Below are 25,896 nucleotides of genomic sequence, written 5' to 3' on the forward strand. Positions count from 1 at the left end.
ATGGAGAGACAGCCACTACGCCTGTGACAGGGGTGGGGGCGGGAGAGGAGCCAGCTCGGGGGCTTTTCATCAAGCGACGTGCCTCTGGACCCCTTCCAGCTCAGAGACCGAAGTGGAATATAAAAGACAAAGTTTACAGGAATAAATATGTTCATCTGGGAGCATCTGCAAATATTAGGAACTCAGGTGCGTTCCCGCAGCGTTCGCATGAGCAAACCTCAGCTTTGCATTCGCTAAGTCGTGTTCCGCTGCCTCCCTGTCGGATTGTGGCATCAGCCAGACGGGACCTCCCCAGACATCACCTCTGCTGTCACTGCCGGGGACAGCCTCAGCTGCCTCCTGCCTGCAGAAGGCAAACGGGGAGAGGGGCTCTTCCCTTTCATCCTTTTTAATGCTCCAGATCAGTCCCACTGGTGAGCCTGCCCAGATGCTCAGGGAGAATATTTGGGATCACTTCAAGTCTTTCCTTGAAAATGATGTAGTTGCAGTGCTTGGCTTGGAAAATTGCAATCTGTCGCACCGCTGCTGAAAACAAAGGATGTATTTTTACATCCCTCCCATGCTGTTGGAGGGCCTGCCCCCCTCCTTGTGCCGGCCCAAGGGATGGCAGGCTGGATCTTCAACCGCTTTGGACCATCAGAAGGTCACAGCCTGGGTTCTTCTCCCTCCTAATTTGCCATATTTTTTTTTTAATTTATTGTCATCCCAGTTCAAGCTGTCAATAAAGTGGATCCAGCCCTGATCCTGGTGCGTGGGGCTATTTGGGATGTTCCATGGCTACCGCAGAGAACAAATTCTCAAACTGAGACTTGTACCAGCCTTCCCGTGCTCATGCACGCAGGCATCAGGGTTAAGTCTCGCTCCAGAGCATCCCGGCTCCCTGAGAGCCTGGTCCATGTCCAGGATGTGGCAGGGAGCTCAGCCGAGCAGGGCTCAGGGCTCAGCTCCGGCTCCATCCACCGTGCTGCCAATTTGGGGTTGTCAGCAGTTCAAAACCAGCCCTTTCTGAGAGCTCTGCCCGCACACAGGCACGAGGGACCCAATTTACAAAGCTCAACTATCTATTTGTGTTCATAAATAATTGATGGCGGCAGTTTTGACCATTAATTCCACTGCGAGCCTAAACCAAAAATTTTTAACTGCAAAGGCGAGCTGGTGGAGTTAATAGTCCGTGCTCACCCTGCGGCTAGCGCAGAGCCTGAGGCAAGGTGCGGAGAGGCCGGGCACCATCCCCAGGAGGGGAACCCATCCATCCTGCCCGATGTGGGATGCCCAGCTGCAGCCACCATGCCCGTGCCACCCTGACGCTGGGGCTCCTGCCTGAGCCGCGGCGTTCTCTGAGGAAGGGCATCAGTATGGCTCGCAGGGCTGTAAGGAGGCAGGGGTAATTAAAGCTCGCGTGGGGAGGCCAGCCCAGGAACCTCGTCCCTGCTCGGTCAGGTCTGCATGGGGACCTGCCCTGCTGCTGCAGGCGCCGTAGGGGGAATGGTGTTTGCTGCAGTCGCTGATGTGCAAGGATTGCGTGCCGCATTTTACAAGGTCTGGAGCAGCTTTACCAACCAAAGACCTTTCCCGGCCACCCGGGAGGTGCCAAGCTCTCTGCGGTGCCAGTGCCGCGGCACTCAGCTACCCGCTCAGCACCAGCCACTGCTCTGGAGGGCAAAGCTCTGGCATGAACCTGAATGTGCGTGAAGGGTCTGGAGGAGACCAAGCTGGCCGGACACACAGTGCTGCTGCTTGTCCACCCCCTTCTCCTGGAGCAATGGGTACATCTTGAAATTGTGGGTGCATGCGCTTACAACAAGGCCGGTACAGGGTGGCCTGGTCAATCCTTTTCTTACTTAGGATTTTTTTTGGCTCACTGCCTGGGTGCTGCTGCTTGCCAGGCTGCAGGCTGTGGGACCTTCCAGCGTCCCCAGTGGCACGGAGGCAGTGTCCTGGCCACCTTCCAGCGGAGGTCATTACATCCTGCCGGCTAAAAATTCCTCTGCAGTTCGAAGGCATTTTTCTTCACTGCGTGCCTGAAATTGTGGGTTCTTGTTGAAGAGCATTAATAAAGAGCTGCTAATGCATTGCATCGCAGCGGTGGGTGTGTTTCTCCGGTGGCTCCAGTGGGATGTCTCTCTTCCCCCTCCTGGAAAGGTGGCCACGTGCTTGACATAGCCAGGGTCAGAGCAGCGCTCCGTGGGCTCTGCACACCAATTACAGACATTAAAAGGCATGATAAAAATACTACGGCACAAAGAATTTCTCATCCCACTTTTCTGCCTAAATAAATATCCGCTGGCAAACATAATTAAGGTATGTAGCAAGTATAAAACTCTCAATCCTATGGTTAACTCAAACCTTACTAGTCCTTGTGGGCTGGCAGGTCGCAGCCCAGAGGGGAGAGATGCTCTGGAGCACCTTCCCTCCAAGGGTCATCTGGGAAGGGAGAAAAGCAGATCTGCTCCTGGGAAACATTCCGCAGCCCTTCCCCGTCCATGGAGAGGTTCCTGGTACGGCTGCTGAGGGCTTGCAGAGGAGGAGAAGCTGCTGGCTGTGTGGGACGGGGCCCTGCAAGGACCCAGAGCCATGTCTGAGATGGGTGATTACCATCAGGAAAATGACTTTTGCCTCTGTAATCGCTGGCAGTTTCTTCCACTCCTTTGAACATACCCTGGGTGACCTGTGGGTTAGAAGCAAAAATTGCACTGCTTTTATTTGTATTAAAGTGCAAATTTCTTATGTAGAAGCGTGGTATTATTAACGCTAGAATTGCCTTGTGAAGCACGCAGATCCCATGCGGCATGCCTGGCTGCGCAGCCTGTGTAAGTCTGGGCTTACAGGAGTCAAAAGCAAACTTCCAACCTGCCAGGTTTGGAAAAACACATGGGTCTGTTTGGGCTGCAAGATTTGTTTGGAAAGAGAAGATAAATTTCTTTGCAGTATTTCAGGACTTGTGTCTTCTTTTTCCTTGCATCATACTGCAAGCATTAACCATAATAACTACCTCATACATCTAGGAATCCATGGTTTATTTAAGTCTTGCTGCAATTACAAGTAGTTTTAAGCACTCACATGCAAATGGCGTAATTATTTTGATATAAAAATGCGTATTATTTCAGTAGCTCTCCACATCAGGTCGATTTTTATGGCTCATCCTCTGATCTTCATTTTATTGCTGTAAATTAAGACCAATCCAGTGAATAGAATGGATTTACACCGAATTCACAACATATTTTCCCCCAGGACTGTAGCGTATAATGGCTAAAAAGGTGTCAGGAATAACTCAAAGAAGGAGAAAAAGGAACCAGTTGAGTAAACAAAAATCTGTGCTGATTTGTGCTGCTCTCAAATTCCTAATGGCTCTCCAGGAGTCTGTAGCTGCTAAGTAAGGCTGTGGCTTCAGTGCGGTCTGGATTTTTCTCATCTCATTACATTGATGCTAAAGCCACGTTTAACAAGGCAATGTTAAAACCAGCATAGGCAAAGTGAGCTTTAGATTTGAATACACATTTGCTTACCATGTAAAGTCTAACGATATGGTACCACCAGGAGTGAGTCGAAGGCGTACTCACTCGCCAGCTTTCATGTCTGCAGGAAATGAAGACTTTGCGGACATCTCACTGAGTGCAAGCACCAAAAACGTATCTCCTCTTCCAGGTTTCAGATAGAGCAAAGTTGTCTTTCTTTTGTGGTTTTTTTTTTTTTTGCAGACTGTCCAGGTGGTGCCCCCCTGGCTGAGCATGGCTGCTTCCCAGCTCTCCGCCGGTGGCTTTGCCACTGGAGGAGCGATGCCCAACCAGGCCAAGAACTTCCTTGTAGTTAACCAAAAAATAGATTTTTAGTGTTATTTTCAAGTATGCTAATGTTCTTCATAGAAATGTTTCTAACTTATTAGGCATTTTGAAAACATCTGTCTACCAGCTTAATTATATACCCTCCAGTGAGGTCTAGCTCAGGGAGAAACACGCAACCAGTGGGAGCTGCGCTGGCTCATGCCTTAGCGCAGAGTGGGGACCGTTATGTGGAGGATGGGTGTCAGCATTTGGCATCATCTCTGCCCAGCTATGCCGTGATAGTCCCCAGTTCCCCAGCAAGCCTGGCCTACAAGCTGTTCCTGGTCCTCCAGCGTGGTGTCCTCTGCTTCCCATGGAGCAAGCTCTGGGGATGCCGGATTGCCTGTCCCAGCCTCTGTGTCACGCTGGGGACAGGAACACTGTCCTGCGGTGCTGGTGGCACTGGTGAGCACTGGGGGGGGTGCACAGCAACAAACCAGGGCTTGGTCTGCCATTGATTCCCACCCTCCCCATTTCAATCCCAAGAGAGAGCGATGAGCTAAGGAGAACAAGATTGAATTCAAGGACAAATGGTGTTTTAAAGAGCACGCTTTTCATGTCGGTTTTGTTAAGCAGAAGCAAAATGATGATATTTTAAGGCAGCTTTTAAATAATGCAATGGTATTCCGGTGATGAGCTGCACAGCCTCTCGACGCTCGCCAGCAGCCGAGCCGTGCAGGGCACAGGGCAGCAATGCAAGGGCATGGGAACAGCCTGGGTGGCTGTCCCTGTCACCGGTGGGTGGCTGTCACAGCACGGCTGCTCCCCGTGCCACCCGGACGCGGGGTGCCCTCTCCTGGGGCAGCGGTGGCTGGGGGCTGGCCCCCGGCTGCTAAAACTCACCCTGCTCCACTCTGCTCGTCCCAAACCATTCCCTGCAGCGTGACATTTTCCATTTAAAATCTGCATGACAACATTAATCTAATGCTTAAATGGATGGAAGAAAAGATGTAATGCAGAAACACTGCTAATTTGATTACTTGTGAAGCGCACAGTTTAAGATATTTAAAATGTATTATTTTAGCATGGCTGCTTTGGCAAAATCCAATTTGAATTTTGAGCATGCTTATTTTTATTTTAGACGAGCATTATAAAACGCCAGCTGTAGAACATGTTTGTTAAGAAATTAATTCTCAGTAAGGCAAAAAATGCTCTGCATGCGACTCGGTGTGAGCCCAGAGGTTAAAGCCGGGGTGACATTTTCTCTGCTACAAGCCAGAGGTCATCTCCCCTTTGCCTGGGGTTCAGCATGTCGGTTGGACTTGATGATCTTAAAGTACTTTTCCAACCTAAACGATTCTATGTTTCTATGTCCTGAGAAGCGTGGGAGGAGAGGGGCATCTCTGTGGAGCTGTTTCTACAGCTCCTGCTCCAGCAAAACTTCCACATGTTTCAGTGTTTGGAAAAATTCCAACAAACCAAGTTCTGGTGGTGGGTAGATAAACGATGTAAAGTCAGTGGGTAGTTTGGATGGATCTTGCTAATGCACAGAGGGATTTGGCTACCTTGTTCCTTATCCCACCCCTGTTCTTCAGGGCGTTCCCAGCGATGCTTCCTATCACTCTGCAGGAGCCAGAGCCATCTTTGGGGGCCCTCTGGAGCAGTTCAGAGGTGTTTGTTCCTGAACAAACCCGTTTTAGAAGTTGACCAGAAGCTGCTCTCTGTGTCCTCTGCTGCTGTGCTCACTGTATACACCCCCAGAGGAGGCAGAGAGGATGAAGGAATACAGCAGCCCCTGTAAGAGCGAGGTGGCCCTGGGCATGTAGCAGCGATCACAGCCTTTTAGGGAAGGCTGTGCCCTGTCTGCCGTCTGCTGGGCCACTCCGGGTGGCTGGTGGGGGACACAGCACTGCTGTCCCTCAGCGATGCCCTTGCTTTTCCCCATAGCAGCATCCCCTGCGGGAGATGCAGCATCATCGCTTCAGCAAACCAAGACTTGCTCCTCATGGTATCCAAATGTATTAGAAATGTTTCTCAGACTATTTTTGTAGTCCAATAAAACTTTGTGGCAGGTGGGTGGGGGTGGGGAGCAGCGCCTGGTGTCTGAGATGCCTTGCCGGGGTGGCCGGGTGCTCGGCAGGCACCACGCTGAAGAGTTTCAGGAGCTCTTTTCTGGCAAAGTTCTCCTTGGAGAACAAACAGAAATAATTGATGGGGCACACGGCTTCAGAAAGAGAAGCAGCATATTGAAAAATAAGGTCCTGAAGTTCCCAGAGGCCCTTTGTACGTGGCACTCCAATGAGGTCCTGGTGCCTTGCCTATAGCAGCTCCCAAAGAGAAAAGCTCGTGCGTGTTTGATGAGTGGGTTTTGCTTAAAGCACACAACAGCAGTGTGAGAGTCTACAGCAGGGCCTGCCGGCAGCTGGATACAGCGCACCTGGAGAACCTCAGATTCGATAACTTAGATGGCCTCCTTGCACGGAAAGGGCGTGAGAGAGGTACTAGCTGGGCTGAGCCTGCATGTATGCCCAGCTTGCATGTAGTTGTGTAAGTCATCATAAAAAATGTGCCCTGTATGTTAACAACAAACTGCTTTAGAAATATTTTGTGTATGAAGTTGTAAAACTTCCATGGCATACCTATATTTTCCGGTTGGCATTACATTTGCCAGAAAAACCAAGCACTGCCTGGTCACAGCCTCAGCAGCACTGGATGTGAAGCTGCACTGCAACCCATTTCAGAAGTACTTAAAATACATCAAAAATGTCCTTTCGCTCTGAAGGGGTACAAGTCCCACACAGCAATTTAAACAAAAATTCCCGTATTTTTCATCCTGCTTATTTGTGGGATGGTTCATGCAAATAACTTTTACCTAAATATTTAGGCAAGAATAAATTGCTCCTCCAAAGCAAAAGGCTCCTCTTCCCAGGCTGACCCTGCCGGGGGATGCTCCCGGCTGCAGACGGGGCAGATCTGCTTACGGCTGTCCCGAGCACCCAGCGTTTGTCCAGAGCTGCTCAGATTCCCTCTTGTTCATCAGTCTTGTGATTCTGTCAGAATTAGCCTCTCCTGCCTGTGGAGAAAATACATGTTTTCCAGTTTCAACTTATTCAATCACTTCGGCTTAATGACTAAGACTCTCCAAGGCGGGTCAATGGATGGGGAAGGAAAAAACCAGTGATGGGGTTTTAAATTTTTTATTTTGCCTCTTTCAGTAGTAGTACCGAAGTGGGAGAAACTGGCATCTATTATTTATGACCCTATGGGATGTGCTGACTAGTGACGGTACAGTCAGCACCCTACGCACAGGTATGATTTGCTTACTGATTTCCTACGTGGATAAAGCAGAATCAACCTGGGCATCGTAACAGGGTTAGGCACATGTTCCCCATTTGCCAGGTCTTTGCCCAACCCTCTGAGATCTGTATGACCGTGGAGCTGGGTACCACTGAAGGGTGGTTGCGGGAAGCAATGGATTAACCTGTGCACAGATGCGATGGAGGGTTCCCTCTTGTTTCTGGAAATAACTTGATTCATTCAAATCCTTTAGGAACTGAAAGGTTTGTTTTGTTTTTTTTTTTTTTACAAGGCTAACATAATTCTTTCAGACATTTGAAATTCTGTACTTTAAAAGCATCGCTGCATATTTTTTCTTTTCGTCTCTTTCATCCTTGGGTCCCACAGATGATGAACCATGGGCTGTGCACCATTGCAGGATGCGGTTGCTGGAATCAGGGGACCCCCCCGGCACAGCTATTCCCCTGGGAATGCCAATGCCAGTTCTGCCCCCGCTCCGGCATCCCCACCCTGCAGTCCCCGCTGGGACAGCTCTGGGAATAGGGATGCGCAGCTGCTGCCATCGCTGAAAACTCCCTGCAACCACTTCTGTTCCAGCTGCGGGCAAGGGGCCGCTCCGGCTCCGGCACCCAGCTGCCCGGCAGACGGCCTCTCGGCCAAGCTCCCAGGAGCTTGGGTGGGAGGGAGGGAGGGAGTGGGCAGGAGCGTCGCATGCGGGAGCCTCATTCATGGCACAGATCCCACGCGGGGAGGCTGAGCATGCCGGCACGTCTGCCAGAGCCCCATGGGGCAGCCCCTGCCTTTGGCTGCGGCCCATCTATTTTGCCTTATCTACATTTTAATGCGTCATCTGCAACTTTTCGGAGGATGCAGCCAAAAAAAATTCTGGGGAATTTCAGCTGAAGCGACCACCTACGCACCCGGTGGCCCTACGAGTATGGGAGATGAGTTGGAAAGTGTGAAGAGAGCCAAGAAACGGGGGCCAGATGCCATTTAGGCACCTGCTCGTCCCCTTGCGCCATCCGTGCCTGGGCTGGGTGCCCCTCCTGCTGCGAAGCTGGGGTTTCCATTGCCCAGGACCCACCTCCTGGCTTCACGGCTGTTGTTTTTCAGCTGATCAATACCGTCCTGTTTTGCCTCTGCAGCTATTCCACTAGGAACAGGTTTTTTTCCTGTTTTGTGTTGTTGACCTAATGCTTAACATTACTGCTGCAGCAGTGGGGACAGTCACCAACTCCCCCAAACCCTGTTTTATTGTGGCAGGGGACAGTAACCCCTGCAGAAACCCAGATGGGAAGGAAGATGCTCACAGGAGCACCTGGGACTGTGTCGACTATCCACTTCTACTCTGAAATAGCTTAGAAAAGCAGCATTCCTCCTGGTGCACCTTCACCATGCTGCTGCATGATTCAAATTAAATCCTATTTTATTTTTATAGTATTTTTATAACATCTTAGGTAGAAGTGGTTTGCAAAGCAGCAAACATAAGCACAGTCAAACACTGCAAGCGTAAGATTGAACATTAAAGCAAATTTAAGAATATATGTGCTCAACCAAGGAAATAAATCTATGTTTTCAGCTCACTCAAGTATCTCTTGGGCCATCTACACTGGTCCAGATTCTGCTACAGCTTTGCATGTTCACCTATGCTTATTACCATTTGAAAACAGAGTTAAAAATTTCCTGAGATTCAATGTCAGTACTTCATCAGAGCCAGGAGTATCTCTGTCTCTGCCGCAGCTTTACAGCTTGAAGCTGTCCTTGACTCTTGCTCACACTTGGAGCCTTTGCTTGGATGCGGTGCCTTGGTCTGAGCACCCGAAGGTCCCACAGCCATGGGCTCCTGGGTGTGGGCATGGCCGGGCACCACAGGCTCATTCTGGCACCATGTGTCTGTCTCAGCGGGGGTGTCTCTGGTGGGTGGTGGGTGAAAACGCCTGGGTCTGGCCTGCCCCGGCTGCGGCGGCGGGGCTGAGCTTGCCTCCAGCCCACCCGGCACTGCAAAAGGTGGTTTTCCCAGAGGAAACCCCAAAGCTGCTCTGTCCCCCTTTGCTGCCGTCAAAATGCACAAGTGCCACCAGGACCCTCCCTGCTGCTCCCAGGTCCCTGTATGGGGTAGCTTGGGTGCTCTTTCAACTTGTATTAGGGTGAAACAACTTCCATTTAGAAATGGGGAGCATTTCTGCGGGACAAGCAGGAAGGTAGTTTGTGTTAGAGTAAGGGAAGATACTCAGTAGGACTTTGGTTAAAAATCACCATTCTTGCTTTCCAAGGACTCGGGTTTTAAACTCCATCCTGTAATAAGCCATCTTCTAGGTAGAGTGGGATGTTGACTTTGACAGGCAGTTGAAAGCATCAGCAGAAAGCAGCAAACGCAGCTGGTGGGGCATTGCCCTGACCTTTGTAGAACTTCCCCAAATGAAGCAGGGTGCAGCGATTTGCACCTGCCCGTAACCAAAGCTTGCTGAGGATGTGCAGGTGTCCCGGTGGCACACAGACCTTCCTCACGTTGTTATCTCTGCACGAGTAAACGGGTTTAAAACACATAAAACAGTGGAAAGCTGCGATTCTGCATCACTGCAATTACTGCTAATACGGGCGGTAATTTAGTGGAAACTGCTGTGCGTGTTGTGAAGTGTTTTGTTCGCAAAATGGGAGACAGAAACCATTATTTTTCTCTCTTCCCACCCACACCACTTAGAGACAACCTCCTGCCATCAGAGCTTGCTGAGGGGCAGCTACTGCGTGTCTAAAATCTGCAGGTCTGCTGGAGCTGATGAGGCAAAATGAAATCCAGCCTTAAAAGCAAGAAATCACCCAAGTTAATTAAAGAAGAGAATTTACACCTCCATGTTGCCTCACCCCCAGTTCACAGCAAGACTAAGCCGCGCTGGGGGCTGTTGCAGCCCAATGAATCGTGACAAATATCATTTACCTGGCGCTGAGATGTTAGGAGGAGCTGAGCACCCTCCAGGGAAGCAGTTTGCTCTTCCCCGGGGGTGGCACGGCGCTCCAGAGCCCGAGCAGATGCTGACAGGTCACCTTGCGAGGAGACCAAGAGATGGTGTGTTTTGCCAGAGCACTCAGGAGTATGGAGTGTCTTGGCTAAGCCCAGGCTGAACCGTATCCTCGCTGCTCTCTGCTTTGGCATTGCCAGACTAAGGAGATGTCTGTGTGTGTCTTAGGAGAAGTTCAGAGGAGCAAAAGCCCTGCAGATGTGATCGGTGCTGGAGGGGTAGGTCTCTCCAACATCACAGCTCCGGGAGCACCTGAGAGACGTCACCCAAAACTTCCAACAGTTTTGCACCAGGAAGGCTTGGGAAAGGCTTGATGATGGTTGAGAGGAGAGCTGGAGCGGGCAGGAGGAGGATGGCCCCTCTCCTGCCTGTCCCTTCTCCTCCCTGTTACTTCACGCTGGTTTGCACAGGGTACCCCGTGTCCTGGGGACCCCGCAGATGACTCCTGGTGTGAGGGATGCCCCCGTCCCTCCTGGGATGGGGGATCCAACCCTGCCTTGCTGGGTACAAGCAGGGAAATTTGGGCAGTCACAGCTGCCCTTCGTTGCCCATTTTAATGCAGGGGCTGGGATGGGGGTCTGCAATTGCCACCAGCTCCCTTTGCTCAGGGGGTGCAGGGTGGTGCTCTCTGGCATTTGAAGGGGGAGAGAAACAGGGTGTGATAAGGAGGGTTCATTAACGTGGGAAGCAGCCAAACCGGTGAGGGTTTCATACGGTATGAAGCATGCAGGAGTGCTAAGGCCAAGCCTGGCTCCGAAGCCTGGGATTACACTTTGCTGTTCCCCACTCTGCAGGTCACAGGCAAAGGATGTCAGATGTGCTGCAGCAGGAGAGGGCAATTGGAAAGGGTCTCTACTTTTGTCAGGTTTTTGTTGTTACTTGAAACAGCCTCTTTTTTTCAGGGAACAAATTACATATTTTATTCATTTTCTGTGCAGAAAGGAACGGTTCTGGAGCACTAATGGGGATGTTTCTAAGCAACGTTGTTTTCCCACCGCAAGCTTTGGGAACAGTGACTTTTTTTTTTACATTTTTGTAGCAATAAGCCAAACTGTCTGCAATTTATATGCAGGAAAACCTTGTCGTGGTTCCCCCAGTTTTGCTTAAACGGATGGGGGCGGGGAGGGGGGACTGTATCACCACCTTGGGGCTCACCCCACACCCATGAGGGTGCGTGCAGTTGTGCAAGAAGGGCTGCTCCAACCCCTCCTTTCTGGTGGTGAAGGTGGAGGACATCCATGAAGACACCTGCAGGCAGGGCTCTGCACCTGACGATGCTGATGCCTCTTCCAGGGGCTGGCTTCGTGCCCTTCCCAATTCCCTCTGCTCCGTTCATAGCCCCTCTCTTCCCCTTCCGCCTCCTTCCCCCCATCTATTGCTCTCTGCATGTTTTTTGCATGCCGGAATACTGAGAAATGCCTGGGGAGCGCTGAGTTCTACCTCCCTCATATGCCTCCCTCGCACCGAGGCCGTCGGCGTGGCTGTGGGCGCCGGGAGCCAGCAGTTCCCTCCATGGGGGGCGAGCGATGTCCCTGTAGACTCGGGACCTCCACCCACCATCCCTCCCTGGAAGCCCCCAGGGGCTTGTGAAATGGGGTCCTGGGGGTCACCTGCCACCAGGGCTGCCTCACTAGTACCGACCCGTGCAGGATCTGTCCCCTCAGTTTTGTATTTCTGGTGGAGGTTGGCTTCTGTGGGCAAAAACACCAACACAGAGCAATGAAACCGGGGTTGGAACAAGCAAAAAACAGCATTATCTGATTTCTGTTGAGCTCTTCTAAGCCTGATGATTCTTCTGTGGGTGTGGAGTCGAAAATGTTTTAGTCATTGTATGTGTTATTGCAGAGATCTTATTTAAAAGTTATGTTTTCCCTTAGAAAACCTCTCACTCTTTCTCTCTCTCATTCCTCATAGATAGATGGATGGATAGACGGGCAGACGGATGGATAGATAGATGGGTGGGTAGACGGGCAGGTCGGATGGTTGTCCTGACCCTATTTTACAGATGGGAATACTGGAAGTAGATAAGCTTAAAGTAGGGTTCGCTCAGCACACCTCAGGCTGACGCCTCGGCTTCCAAGCAGCCCAGCTGCCACTTGCTGCTTTAAAATCTTAAACTCTTTGCTTTTAGCCTCCACCAAATATGAGGCTGTTTTGGAGATTCAGGCTGGCTGGATGCAGAGTGAGGTGGGCTGTCAGCACCCAGAGCTGATCCCGGCTGGGAGCAGCTTTAGCTTCGCTCAGCAGGTAATATCAGCCTGGTGTCAGACATCGGGTGAAGTTTACCCCGTACATGGAGGCAGAGGGTTTTGGATTGAACAGGAGCTACGTCCTCTTCTGCAAACCAACGGGGACCCAGTGGGGTTATGGAGGCAGAGGCTGCTGCAGGTTCAGACCCATGATGGTGTGGCAGCCCTGCCCGGCACTGGGAGGGGAAGATTTGGGCTGATTTGGGTTTGTGTTAATGGAACTGACCAAACCCAAACTCTATGCCCTTCAAACAATGAAGGGCAACAGCAAAACAAATCTCCCACCTGGCTATCCAAGATTTTCTTATAATTGCTTTGTCCCTTAACAATTGGGGTAGGTTAATGACTTGATTAAGCAGCACAGGTGGCTCAGAGCATAAATCCCTGCTGAGAGGGTGGTGGGTGCTGGCTCAGGCTGTGTCCCCAGGTGGGGTGGGGCTTGTGGCAGGGGCTTGTGGCAGGGGCTTGTGGCAGGACTTAAGCTGCTTCTCTGCCTCTCCCAGCTGTGTGCAATGGGAAGCATCAGGTACCTGGGTGATGCTGTGTGTGGTGAGCTGCAGTGGGGCTGGATGATTAATGGTGAAGGTTGTTTTAAAGAAGGAAATTACTCTTTCTTCCCCACTGTTTGTTGAAGTGCAAGGGGAACTTGCACTGGGTTTGCTCTGTGCCAGAGTGGGGTGCTGGGGCAGGTGTTCTCTCTTGTTGGGGTACTGGGGAAGCTGGGTCTATGTGTTTTAGGGGGCTCTCCTTTGCTGGATGTGGCTCTGGAGGGGTGAGGAAAGCACCTGCCAGCAGTGACTGAGGGGTGTTTGGTGCTGCTGGGGCATGGGGACTGAACTTGGTGGCTGCTTGTGGTTCCCTGGTGTTACAGCTGCTTCCAGTGCTGCAGTGTTTGTTGCCATTGATGTGCTCTCTTACTGGTTCCCCTATACTAGAATTAATTAAAAGTGAATAATTACAATTGCTTCCTGCCCTGTACCACAGGAGACAAATACCATTCCTGCCATATGGCATGGGCTGCTTTGTAGACATGTTTTCCCCCCTGCCTTCTCCCCCTTTTCTTTTAATTAGACTGTCAGCTCTGAAAATCCCCCAGACCTGACCAGGTGTCAGTATGCCACCCCACTGCCTGCCTGGTGCTAGCGGCCATGGCCTGCAGTGACATTTGCTGCTGGGGATGGGAGCCCTACCAGCAGTGTAGGAGGATGTGGGTGTCTCTGTGTCTGGTTTTGGGGGGCCCCTCTACCCCAATGCCTGTGGGAGGTACCTGGCACCCATGCATATGTGGGGCTTCAAATGCAGGAGCTGAGTTAGGCACTTAGTTAAAGCCCCATCCTGCAGCTGCCTGGGTGCACAGAGCCTGTCTCGGGTTGGGTTCAGCTACTTCTCATCCCAGGGGACACTGAGGTGCTTGGCCACAAAGTGAGGACCTACCCCTCTGCTGGCACCCAGGTGCCTCACTGAAGGGGTGTGAGGTCTGGGGGTGCTGTGAGGGGTGCAGGGCTGTGCTGTTACATGTTTCCTCATCAGTGGCCAGTCATAAAAATGTCACTGTGGTGGTTTTTTTTTTTTTTACCAAATCCCCTCTCTGGATACCTTCTGCCAGAGCCAAGCCTCATCCTTCCTAGGGCCCCCATGGCCCTGCTGCTCTCCAGCTTTCCTCTCATTTCTCACAGCTCCCCAGGACCCCCATGCCTGTTCCTCCTGGGAGCTCCTTCCTCCAGGCTCATCCCGCATCCCTCCTAAAACTTGCCTCTTCCCCTGGCTGGGCAGTGAGCATTTGCTGCAAGGACAGCCGGCCCAGCCTGGAGATGCTGCCCATAACCCAGCTCCGAAAAGCAGGCAGGGGGGCATGGGGCAGGGCTGCACAGGCTTGTACAGGTCTCACTGACCACAAGATATATATATATATATATAAAAATTATATATTCCTTTTGGTTTTGTTCAGCTCTGACTGCCCTGTCAGCACTTACCTTTCTGAGGAAACAATTAAACAAAAAGTTACCATAGAAGCCACTAAGGAAGCATTGGGTGAGTGCAAGAGGCAAAATGCAGAGCAGGAAATTTTTCAGATCTTTTCCATCCCTGGCTGCTGTATCATGTTAAATGAGGTTTAGGTAGGGGCTAGACTGGGCACCGCTTGTTTAAGGCAAGGCTGGTGTGCTTCTCATCTATGTGCAATTTCACTCAAAAAGCTTTTCCTCAGCTTGGTGAGGTAAGATCTTAATGACCGTGGGATTATAATTGGCCACCCCCCATGTACCCTGTAAGTTAATTGGGGTGGCAGCATCAGAGGGAAAGGATGTGTTTTCAGCAAGAAATGGTTCAGTATTGCTTAAAAAGCTGGCTTAAGCAGAGGTGATCTGGAAGAGGCTTGCAAATAGCTGTTCCAGCGAAAAGGCTTTCCTGATTGCGTGATGGAGTGGAATTGAGGAAATAAAGAACCAAACCCTGCCATTGGGCTGCTGTGGCTTTGTCCTTTGTGCCCCTTTTCATGCTCAGCCTGAGCTACCGTGTACCTCTCTGCAAGCTCAGGGAGAGCCTGTGAAACCCCAATCTGTAGCAAGTTTCAAGTTTATTTTTATAGAGGTATCCTGTAGAGTTAACACTTCACTTGTATTATGCTGTTGTATGCAGATTTATGTTGATGAAGTGATACGCATGCATGCCCTGGGGCACTGCTGCCGCATGGGGAGGTTAGGGAGGTTGCAGGGTAGCTTGAATAAGGCTTTAAAAAGCAAAACTGGCAACTAGGGGAAAGTTTCCAACTGGCTAGTAAGGCTTCTTTCTTTGTCACTAGAAGAATGATTTCAGGCTTACAGGCAGCCAGCAATGCCCCGGGGTGTTGTTCCCATCAAATACCCTTCCTGAGAAGGAGTTAAATGGGTTTCGAATTGCTGCACAATCAAATTATTCTCACTTTTCATTGCCAAATACTAATTTTGATTTTAAACCTTGGGTTCTTGGGGTTTTTTAAATTAAAGTTAACACTTTGGACATAAGCTAATCTTCCTACATGGTGATATCACAGGGAAATATCCCCTGGGAATGGATTTTATCCTCCTTTTGTTCCTGAGACTTGAGAAACTATAACTTTTCCCCTGCATTTTTACTGTCAGGCTTTATCCCAGATGCCTCTTGTTGCTCTCATCACCCCTCTGTATTTCTGCTGAACACGTTAGTGTCCTCCTTTCCCTTTGTGTTGCTTTTTGACCTCCTGATGCTGAACCAAAGAGCTCTTGAAGTCAAAAGTTGACATCTTGGCCTTTCTTGTACATGATGAACCCTGGCTCCTCAGACACGTAACAAGCTCTTTCCTACCCATTGTTCAAAGCTGATGCATCTCTCTAGAGAGCGTTTTCCTTGGTTTTGCCCATAACTTTGCCCACAGCAAAGGGGCTAACAAGCAAAATGCCTCCCCTCCCAGCTTTGGGGAACTGAAGGCTTTTGCAACACGCACGTAGGGCTGGATCCAGGCTGTGCTCTGGGCAGCTGCTCTCTGTGTCCCTGCACTGACTGGTGTTGGCCTGTAAGCACCCGTCTTGTTTAGCCACTTGTTTCTAGCAAAATAATTAACTTGGGCTTATTCAGCATCGCAATTGGGTCCAGAACCAAAGTATCTTTTCTGAGTAGTTTCTCCCATGCTTAAAAACTAAGCTGTGTGGAGGGTCTTGGTTGTGTTTTTTCTCTCCATTTATAGATGAGCAGCTACTGTGGGATGCAGGGAGCCATGCTTGGTCCCAAGCCTCCAGCTGGGGCTGCAGATAAGGTGTGGTGTGTCTGCTGGAAACAAGCGAGATGGGAATGGGAATTAGTCACCGAAGTGAACCTGAGAGCGCTTTGTGCCCTTGAGCCACAGGGACCTGATGATCGCTGCCCAGGCAGAGGCTCTGCTCTTTGCTGCAGGCTGGGAAGAGGCATGAGCAGTTGAGCATGGATTTTCCATGTCTCTGTGCAGCTGGAATAACGCTGATGCCTGCTCAGCTGGGGCACTGCCTGCCAGGCCACCAGGCAAAAACCCCAAGCTTATTCTGAGCAAAATCCCTACAGCACTGGGGACTGTGGGGGGACTGTGGCTCTGAGCCCAAGGGTGATGGCGGAGGAGGATGAAGGAGCAAGTGCAGGGTATGTGCAATTCTCTGCACTAGCAAGAGAAAACACGAACATGATTTTCTTGCTGACGGCTTGCCAAGTGGCAGAGGGATTGGTAACCAGCCCTGTGGCTGTGCTGCCCATTTGGGTCCTGCTGTTCCAGTCGCTCCTTACCAGTGGGAAGGTGCCATTCCCTGCTGGCTGTGGGCTCCTGGCCCCGGCGGGTGCTGGGCTAATGTCTCCTTCCCAGCCTTTTCCCCGCTGGGGCCATTCACACACGCCGCACGGTTGTTTCTGTGGTGTTTGCTGGCATTTAGCAGCAGCAGCCATCCCTGGAGGCTGCAGGTGCGTGGATGCCACTGCTGACTTCTCGGAGCGGTTCTCCCCGCATTGCTGCCTCTTAAACACCACCAAGAACCCGCACTTCCTTGGGAAATGGATGTGCCCTCTGCTTGGAAAAGCCTAGTCAAGGGAAATGTCATCCCTCCCCGCGCGCTGTTTTGGTACCTCGGTGTATTTTTAACAACATCCCTGAGTTGCAAGCTGTGTTTTCAATGAATCAGGCATTCATCTCCTGCGCTCGTTAACCCAGCGCAATCTGGTGAAGCTGCCGGTGCTGTGGGGACGGTTGTGTTAGCTCAAACTCCCAGCTGCGCAGGCAGGGAAAATGTCACCTTTGGTTTATGCCAGAAAAGAGGAGCTGTGTTACACCAGCGAGCAAGGCTGGGATCTTGGGGGTTCTGCATCCCAGTGCCTTTCACTGTCCCTTGCCCTGTTTGGCCCCAGGCACCGGGACAGGGCCATACCTGCTCCCTGGAGAGGGAAACTGGAAAGAGTTAAAATTTAAATTTAAAATACATCTTTCTTAGAGCTACAAAGAACAGAAACAGTGTGGTGTATCCTTTCCCTTCACAAAATAAGTTAGTGCCCTATGGCCTTCAATATGCTATAAATATTCTTTATTAAAGGTTTTGGTGACCCGGGTGCCTTCAGTGAGGTTTGCACAGCTCCTGCTGTGGGCATAGAGAGGGGAGCTGCCTGTAGAAACCCCACATCCTTCATGGAGCGGGGGCTGCCAGCTCCCATGCACTTTTCCCCATCCCATCCCCTTGGGAGGCTTCTCCAGCGGCCAGGGCCAGGTTTGCCTGCCTTCAGCTCTGCTTTGCCGTAGCCCGGGTTTGGGCAGCACACTGATGCGGGAGCGTTCAGCTTCATGCTTTGGTTTTAAAGAACTCAGGGGCAAGGTGTTGAATACATTTGAGTCTTGCTTGTGGTGCAGGATTGAGATAAAGAAAATGAAGGCAGTCTCAGATTGGCACCTAGAAGTGGTGTGGAAGGTGCGTCTGCAGGCTGCAGTGGAGGGACGGGGTCCTGGATCAGGCTGTGCCAAGCTGCCCAGCTGCTGGGAAAGGCAGCAGATAAAACTCTTGGTGCTTCTCTGCATGCAGTGGGGTTGGGCAGTGATTTGTGGGGAGCGGTGCAATTGCTCCAGTTCTGCAAAGTGCAAGGGAAGCTGAATATCAGCAAGAGGAGAAGCAAGGAAGCTGTGCTAATGAAAAAAAAAAACCAACAAACTCACAACAACCCATGTATAAGAGAGCTGACTTTTAATCAGCTGCTTCTAGGTTAGGCAAAGAAATCCTGAGAGACTTGACGTTCCTGCAATGTCCTCTTTAATGGCTACTTCATTCCTCAGCAGTGCTGACTTCCAATTTGAAAAGAGCTTTTTTTTTCCTCCTGAAAGAGTGATTAAATAGCATCAACATAAGCCTCCAGGAGCGGTGTCAGTGCCAGGTATCTGGGAGGTGGGCTGTGCTGCATGCTCCGTGCAGGAAAGGTTGGAGATGGAATGACAGGCACAGGACTTTGTTTAACAGCAGCGAATAGTGCTGCTGGTGCTGGCTGCTGTGCAAGAGGGATGTTGGGCACCACTGCTCGTGGATGCTCGTGGCTGCCCATGGTGAAACCCTATCTCCTCCCTGCTTGGCGTTAGCAAGTGCTGAATAAAGACAGGCAACCAGGGCCATAACACCAATGCACTGACTGATAGTTATGAACAAAAAGATGCACAAAAACACCATCTTCCACTTTCCTCCACGGAGCCCTGGAGCCAAGCACTGTGGTGGGATGTGGCTTTGCCCAGCCAGTTTTCTGTGTAGAGAGCCTTGATGGATCTGGCCCAAGCAGGGTGGTGGTGGGGAGGTGGGCTTTGGGGTGTGGGGGCAATGGCCCCTCTACAGGATTGGCCAGATGCTTCAGCATCCCCCAGGGAAGGCACTTGAGTGTCAGCTCAGCAATAGCTGAGTTCTAGTTCATACAATTACTCTGGATTTCTAGAAAAGATCATTTCTGGCTTTGAGAATGTTGCCTAGAGCTTCCACCACCAGCCCATGAAAATCCCAGATGTCCACGACTGCTTGGGAGGGTGATGGCAGGAGCCCCCCCTGCCCTTTCCCAGATGATTTCCCCATCCCATGCCATTCCCTGTGGATGGGAATCACAGCTCTTTGGCAGTGCCCTGCCCTGGTACCTGTGGGCACCAGCACTCCAGCAGCTTTGCCCAGGGAGGATGCTCAGTCCATGCATGGCCAGAGCAGCTGATGATGACTGGGCTCCTTGGGCTTCATCAGAGTCTGGGTTTGCTTGTCTTGCCATCCCGATTGCTACCTCAACCACCGCTCCCAGCACAGCCACCCTCAGTTGTTTGCATGGGCTGCTGGGGACTGAGCTGGTTAATTGTCTCAGACCTGGGAATTAGTGAGATGGAAGCACAGAGGGCTTTTACTGTCCGGTTACTTAGAAACCAACCATTGATTTTACTTGGTGATTTTGCAGCTTCTAGGCATGTGTGTGTAATATATCTACACATATACGTGTACCTGGAAGCTGCAAAATAGATGTAAATGTATACATACATATTTTTGCTTGGTGGGTTTTTGGTTTGGTGGGTTTTTTTGGGAGTGGGTGAGTAGAGGAGAACCAGGTCTCAGGCACAGTTGCTATTTCAGACAAATTACAGCTCTGCTGTAGGGCCAGTAATCAAATCAGCGGCTGCATGCTTTTAAGCAGCATAAGATCTGTGCTGGAAGGGAAGCCATCCCAAGCAGGCCAAGTTTTTAGCTGGTTTTGTGGCTCCATGTGTTGATGTGGCCACTTTGCTTTCAGGCTGCCTGCCCGTTAATTAGAGCGTGCAGTTTAGTGAAGTGCTCACTGGCAAATGAGGGCTGAAAATGATGGGAGTAGCTGGGGGCTATGACCTGGCGATGCTCTCCAGGCTGGACTGCAGGCTTGGGCAACCTCCTCCTGAGCGGCGGAGCAGCCCCTGAGCTCATTTTGCACGAGGGATCTTGCATGACAAAGACCTGGCATTTTCTGTGTTGGGTCTTTACTATAGACATAAAACTTTCCTAGTACCCAGGTCATGTGTATGTTAAATAAATGGCAAAGATGGCTTTGGAAATTCAAACACAGTATTTCTGCCCAGATTCTTTGGTGGACCAGACTCTGCAGAGAACTGGTCATTGCTCTCCAGAGCGAAACTGGGTTCCTGTGTGTGTGCTTTACCCCCCAGGTGCCTGGCGTGTGGAGGGACAAGCCCTGATGTTGCTTTGTGGGATGGGGGACCTGTAGGGAAGGAGGACAACTGTACTGAAAGGAGGCTGTAGCGAGGTGGGGGTCGGCATCTTCTCCCTGGTAACGGATGATAGGACGAGGGGAAATGGTCTGAAGTTGCTCCAGGGCAGGTTTAGGTTGGACATTAGGAAAAATTTCTTCACAGAAAGGGTTGTCAGGCTCTGGAACGGGCTGTCCAGGGAGGTGGTTGAATCCTCATCCCTGGAGGTATTTAAAAGCCGGCAGATGAGGTGCTTTTAGGGACATGGTTTAGTGGTGGGATGGCAGGGTTAGGTTAAAGGTTGGACTTGATGATCTTCAAGGTCTTTTCCAACCTAGACGATTCTATGACGGGGACAGCCAACCTGTACCTGGGCTGAGACCCTGAGACAGACCCTGCTGCTGGGGAGAGTGGTGTGGCCTATAAATGCATGCAAGCACGAGAGGGTTTCACTCACGCTATATGTACATGTATGCATTTGTATATGCTTATATATATAAAGGGTATGTACATGCATATAAAGGCGTATATATAAAGGGTACGTGTGGGTATCTATATTTATATCTGTATACAGCTCCATGGCCAAGCTGTGCCCTGACAGCCATGTGCCTGTGCAGAGACAGAGCCAAGCTTTGAAAGGCAACGAGTAGCTCAGTGAGAAATAGGACTTAAAAAACCCTCCTGTACAAAATATATGTGAAGTGTTTGGAAATGCACAGTAGCACTTGACTTCTCTGAAGAGCATTATGCAGCGGGTGGGCTGTCTCCAGAAGTAATGTGGAAATCCCAATCCTGTGAGCCTGGGCTCCTCTTTCCTGCTGGAAGGGGTGCAGCTCGCTCCGGAGCATGTAGGCGGCTGCGGGGTATTTGCCTTTTAACTTTTGGAGGGTTATGCTTTGTGCTGGCGAGCAGGGGATGATTGGCACCGTTTGTGCTATTCTGTGCATGGATGGGTTTTTTTATGCAGGGGTCCAAGCTGTGCTTTCACTAAAAAAAAAAAAAAGGAGAGAAAAAAAAAAAATCAGGTCAGTGCCTGCCCCAACCGTGCTATGAGCCCAGGGGTTGTGGTGCTGGAAATGCAGCTCTAGCTTTTAAAATATCTACTCGAGGGCAAATCCCTGGCTCTCCTTAAGTTTTAAATGCCCATTAGCAGTGCCAAATTCTGTATACAGCAGCAGCATTAGGGGGCCCTGAGGAGGGGTGGGAAGGTGGGCACCCCTGCCCCAGTCATGCTGGCTCCCCTGGTTTCCCTGGGGGTGCCTTTGGTGGTTCTCCCATGCGGGAGATTGTGCCCTATGAGCAAATACCTGAAATGGCCACAAAATCAAGTGTGTAAAAAGAGAGGGAGCTTGAAAGAGCAGGGCACGACCTGTGCTAATGTCATATCTGCTGTCTGACCCCTTTCACTGCTGGTGAGCAGGGCTTATTATTTTTTTTTATTATTATTTGGCTTTAAATAATTCATTAGGAATAGCAAAAAGTGCAGTGATTCTTCACGGTGCTCTGCAGTGGAAGGTAGATAGATGGTCCCCAAATTATACCTTGATCTGGCAAAAAAAATTGCACAGATCCAGCTGTAACATAAAGGTTAAAGCGGGAGGATATAATTAAAAGGGTATTTTGTACTGCAGTGATAAGTTTAAGTTAGGGTAGGGGTTTAATGTACGGCACATTTCATGGCCTCAGGGCTAATTATCTTGTCTCCAGCCTGCCTCTGGGAGGTGGGGAGAAGGGTGATGACTTTATCTCACTTAGGTTGAAAAGCAGCCGGTGTTGGGGATCAAGCTGCTCCCTCCCCTCCGGCTGGGAAATCACAGGGTGTTTTGTTCCTGGGGAACCCATGAGCTTGGGAGCCCAAGCAGTACCCAGACCAGGGGTTTGCTGTGATGGATGTGAATGTTTTGACAAGTGTGAGGGTGAATAAAAAAAAAGTGAAGGTGAATAAAGCAAATGCTTTAATCACTGTTACTGCAATGAATACCAAATGATGATGGAAGTGAAGGCGTGTGCCTTATTCATGGGACCCCACATGACATCAGGTGTGAGATACACCTGGATGTATTTTGGTTTATTCCCAGCCCCAAGAGTGCTTGGAGCTTCTCCCACAGCCTAGTGAGGCAAAGGGGGATGGCAGCGTATCCACCCTTATCCAAACTAGGCAGCTGGCATCCCCAGGGAGGGAGAATATGCCCCTTTCAGAGGAGAATGGGTGATTTGGACCAAAGCAGGCTCCCATCTTCTTCAGCTGCTGGTTTCCCACTGGGTTATTTGTGTGTCCCTTGAGGGCTTAACAATATTTTCTAATTATTTTCTTTTCCTTCTAGAAACCTTGGAAAATCTGGGTTGAGAGTCTCGTGCCTGGGCTTGGGTGAGTAACCTCTGCAGCCGCAGGCTGTCCTGGGTCGTGGTAGCTGCTCTGCTTGTATCTCAGTAAAAAAGTGTGCTCTGAGAGCCCCAGCCTGGGCTCAGTCTTGCAGATGGCTCATGACGGAGGCCCTGGTGTGTGTTAATAACCCCTCTGCGCATCAGCTGAGGGCTTGCTCATGGCGTGAGGCGATGCTTTCCACCCATAGTGCCCGAGTGGAACTGTACAAGGCTTTATTAGAAGGATTTCATGCCATAAAGCTTCATCCCCATGAGGGACAGCCCACAGAGACCACAACTGAGATATCTGTGAGTGCCCCCCAAGCTTTAAGTGTCAGCGCTCCAGTCTTGGGGGAGGGCAATCTGCCTGGGCTGCAGGGCAGATTTTTTATTTTATTTTATCCGGTCTGTGTACCTTGTTACTTCTGTTCCATACGGATTTCAAAACTGAAGAATATCTTATCAATATTTTATCTTATCACTATTTCATCAAAAAGGGCATCTATAAGCACAGTGGCACGTATGTGCTGGCCCTGCGGGTCCTGCAGTGATGCTGTGGTTCCTGCAGGCTTTTGTATGTAGCTGCTGGCGTTCAGCTGCCGGGTAAGAGTGTGTGCGATGGACTGGAGAACTCCTGATGGTGTTACTCATGCGAGTAATTTCCTTGATGGCAGTTGATCTGCTCACATGAAGAATGCTTAAAAGTACACATATATATATATAACCCCAAATGTTGTAGGAAGGAGGAGGCTTTTTTCTTGCTACAGGCACCTTCCCGTGATACAAGGCTGGGCATCAGGAGCATGAAGCCCCTGGGAAGCACAGAGACACCCCCAGGGATGGATGCTCAGCTCTGCTGGGCCCCCCCCAACCCTGCATTAAAGGGGGGTCCTTGTTCCCCTGGGGGTCAGAGGTGCTGGCACAGAGAGGCAGAAGTGCTGACTGGTCTTTGGAAAAGCATCTGGGTGTGCTGGGCTCCTGTGCTGCCGCATCAGGGGCAAGTGGGTAAAGGCAGGAGCGGGCAAGGACCCGGACTCTGCCTGCATTTGGTGCCTGCTGTGGCAATGGGCACCCCTTCAGCTCCATCCCCAACTGATGCTGGTTGTGCTCATGGGGCAGGTGCCTGAGGTGTTAGCTCATTTTTTCCAACATACTTTGAGATTTGATTTTAAAATAGAGTGAAATGTGAAAGTCACCCTATATCACAAGTCATAGAAGTAAGGGCTATTCTGCCAAGAAGAGCTCTTCTGGTTAAAATAGATCCAGGCTTTGAAAGGAGTTGTCGTCTTATCTGGTGCAGAGATTTTATTTATCATCCTTACAGTTTCACCAAGAGCTAATGTTGTAGTAGAGAAAAGATATGGGAAGGAAGTAGCAGCAGGAAAAAATGTTTTGCAGAGCTTTTCTTTAATTTCAAGCATGTGGAACTGCAGCAGCATCTAAATATATTGAGCCTTTGTGAGTGCAGCTGCGCGGGATGAGTGGGGGCTGAGGATGGAGCAAGTGACTGCTGCGCTGCTCCGGGCAAGGGCAAGGCGGGGGGAGAGCTGCTGGGCACCAGTTTGGAGCTGGGCATCTCAGCCTGTTCCAGAGCAGTGACACCTATGGCCCTTGGGGTGTGCACAGGAATTGGGGAAAGGAGAACTGGAAAGATGAAATTCAGTTACCATGTTCTCTTGAATGCACAGGTATTTTTTCTCCAGTACAGCTCGTCCTCCCCTCCCACAGCAGATCCACCAGGTGTCTACTTCAAGTGCTGGCTTGTATGACTTTTCTAAATAGCTTCTCTTTTGCAGTTCCCTAAAAGATAAATGTGTTTCCCTAAACTCTCTGCAGCATGAAAACCCAATTTGAGGTTTACTAAAGTTTCTGAAGACTCAGCAATCTTCCTTAGAAGCCTTCTGAAAATCTTAGCAAGGTGGGAGTGTGCTTCGGTAGTATGAAAAAGTAAGCGGAGAAAGACTCGAGGCAGGACAGAAATTGAAGGCAGGCAGTACTAAGGCAACGTGTACCCTTTAATTATGTCCTGCTTCTCCCAGCTTGCATTCTCCAATTAATTCACTTGCTGGGCGCTGCTTGCAGCGTGAAAAGTGTTGAGTGAGCGCACGAGGTCAGAGGGGTGTGTTAGCAGTGTTTTGCAAGCAAAGGCATTCGGGAAGGGATATGTGATGGTGGCTGAGAGCATGAGCATCGCTCCCGGGTCACTGAACCTCATGCCAGAGCTGGGATGGTTCTGCTCAGCTGAGCTCCCCTGAGATCCAGATCCTGCAGCATCCCAGTGCTGAGCTCTGCTCTGGGCTGGGCTTTTACCTCCTCCTTCACGTGAGCTAAGGCCAGGCAAGGAATCTTAATAGTTGAACCCTGGGCAGATGCATTGGCTGGCCCAAAGCCCTTCCTGTGATGCTGGCTCTGAAATGCAATTGCGATGCAGGGGAAAAAAATAAGGTCACATCTTTCCTGTAGTTTATTCAGAGCAAATTCTGCCTGTGGAGTCTGCCTGTTGATTTTTAGAAAACATTGAGACAGCCGTCAACAAGGTGATTAGCCCTGACTCCAAGAAAACAAGCAGCAGGATGAAACCAGCCATCCCAAACCCCAGAATCCAATTCAATGTAAGAAAGGATGGATGAAGCTTTCCCAAATTCCTGCAGCCACCAGTGGGATACCCTGCACTCAGAACTGGGTACAAAAATAGACAATTTGTAAGCAGAAGGGGATCGGCTGCTACCATTGCCCCTTGGTGCTTTGCTCTGGAGAAAAGCTTTTGCAAACCTGGAATGTAAGAGAAACCCAACCCTAAATGTCTGCTGGCCTGGGATGATGGCAGAGAGGTCCAGTTTGCACCCAGGTACTTGCAGCATGCAGGGCTGAGCATTTGCTGGTTGCTTGAGTGCCAGACCAGACCCATGTGCCAGATCTCCATGTGGCATCATCCTCGCCAGGAGCAAGCCAGGGATAAAATTGTACTGGCAGGAGGCGAAGATTTGGCTTTCAGCCAGGAAACCTTTTTTTTTCCTGCAGAGGTGACACATCTGCTGGCAGTGACATTATCGAGTGGTGAATTTTGCATCAGCAAATAACCCAACAATAATCACACCTTGCTAGGCTCTGGGATGCGATGGAAATGGAGCCAAATCCAGGTTTAATACAGAAATTCCTCTGCCAAAGGTGAGGATATCCAGCTGGGACCTTGCTTTCCAATGCGACGGAGCAACGTGATGGGCGAGGGGCAGGAGCGGGAGGTCTATCTGCCACTGCCAGGCTGAGTTGGGGGACACACACATGTTTATAAACAGCAAATTGGGATAGAAGAGAGAAAGATGATGACTTGGTAAGGGGGGAAAGTAGTGATTAAAAAAGTATCTTTTTCTAGTATATTTTTCATCCAAAACACTCCTGTTGGCGGAGGTTGTGAATCATCCTCAGTCGTTGTTTGAAATGCCAAGTGCGCCTTGCGCTTTCCTTTCTGGAGTGATTTCTTTTTTTTTTTTTTTTTTTTTTTT

General features: G+C 50.3%; 1 protein-coding gene across 1 annotated transcript in view; it reads left to right on the forward strand.

Annotated features, from left to right (window-relative positions):
• The window catches only part of KCNAB1 (potassium voltage-gated channel subfamily A member regulatory beta subunit 1), a 76,599-nt gene that overhangs the window by 28,104 nt on the left and 22,599 nt on the right, over nt 1-25,896 (forward strand). Inside the window, 1 exon segment of the mRNA XM_035890009.1 lies at nt 22,354-22,397. Coding sequence (XP_035745902.1) covers nt 22,354-22,397 — 44 coding nt within the window.

This window comes from Egretta garzetta, unplaced genomic scaffold (assembly GCF_000687185.1).
Source record: "Egretta garzetta isolate BGI_Z169 unplaced genomic scaffold, ASM68718v1 scaffold172, whole genome shotgun sequence".
NCBI lineage: Eukaryota > Metazoa > Chordata > Aves > Pelecaniformes > Ardeidae > Egretta > Egretta garzetta.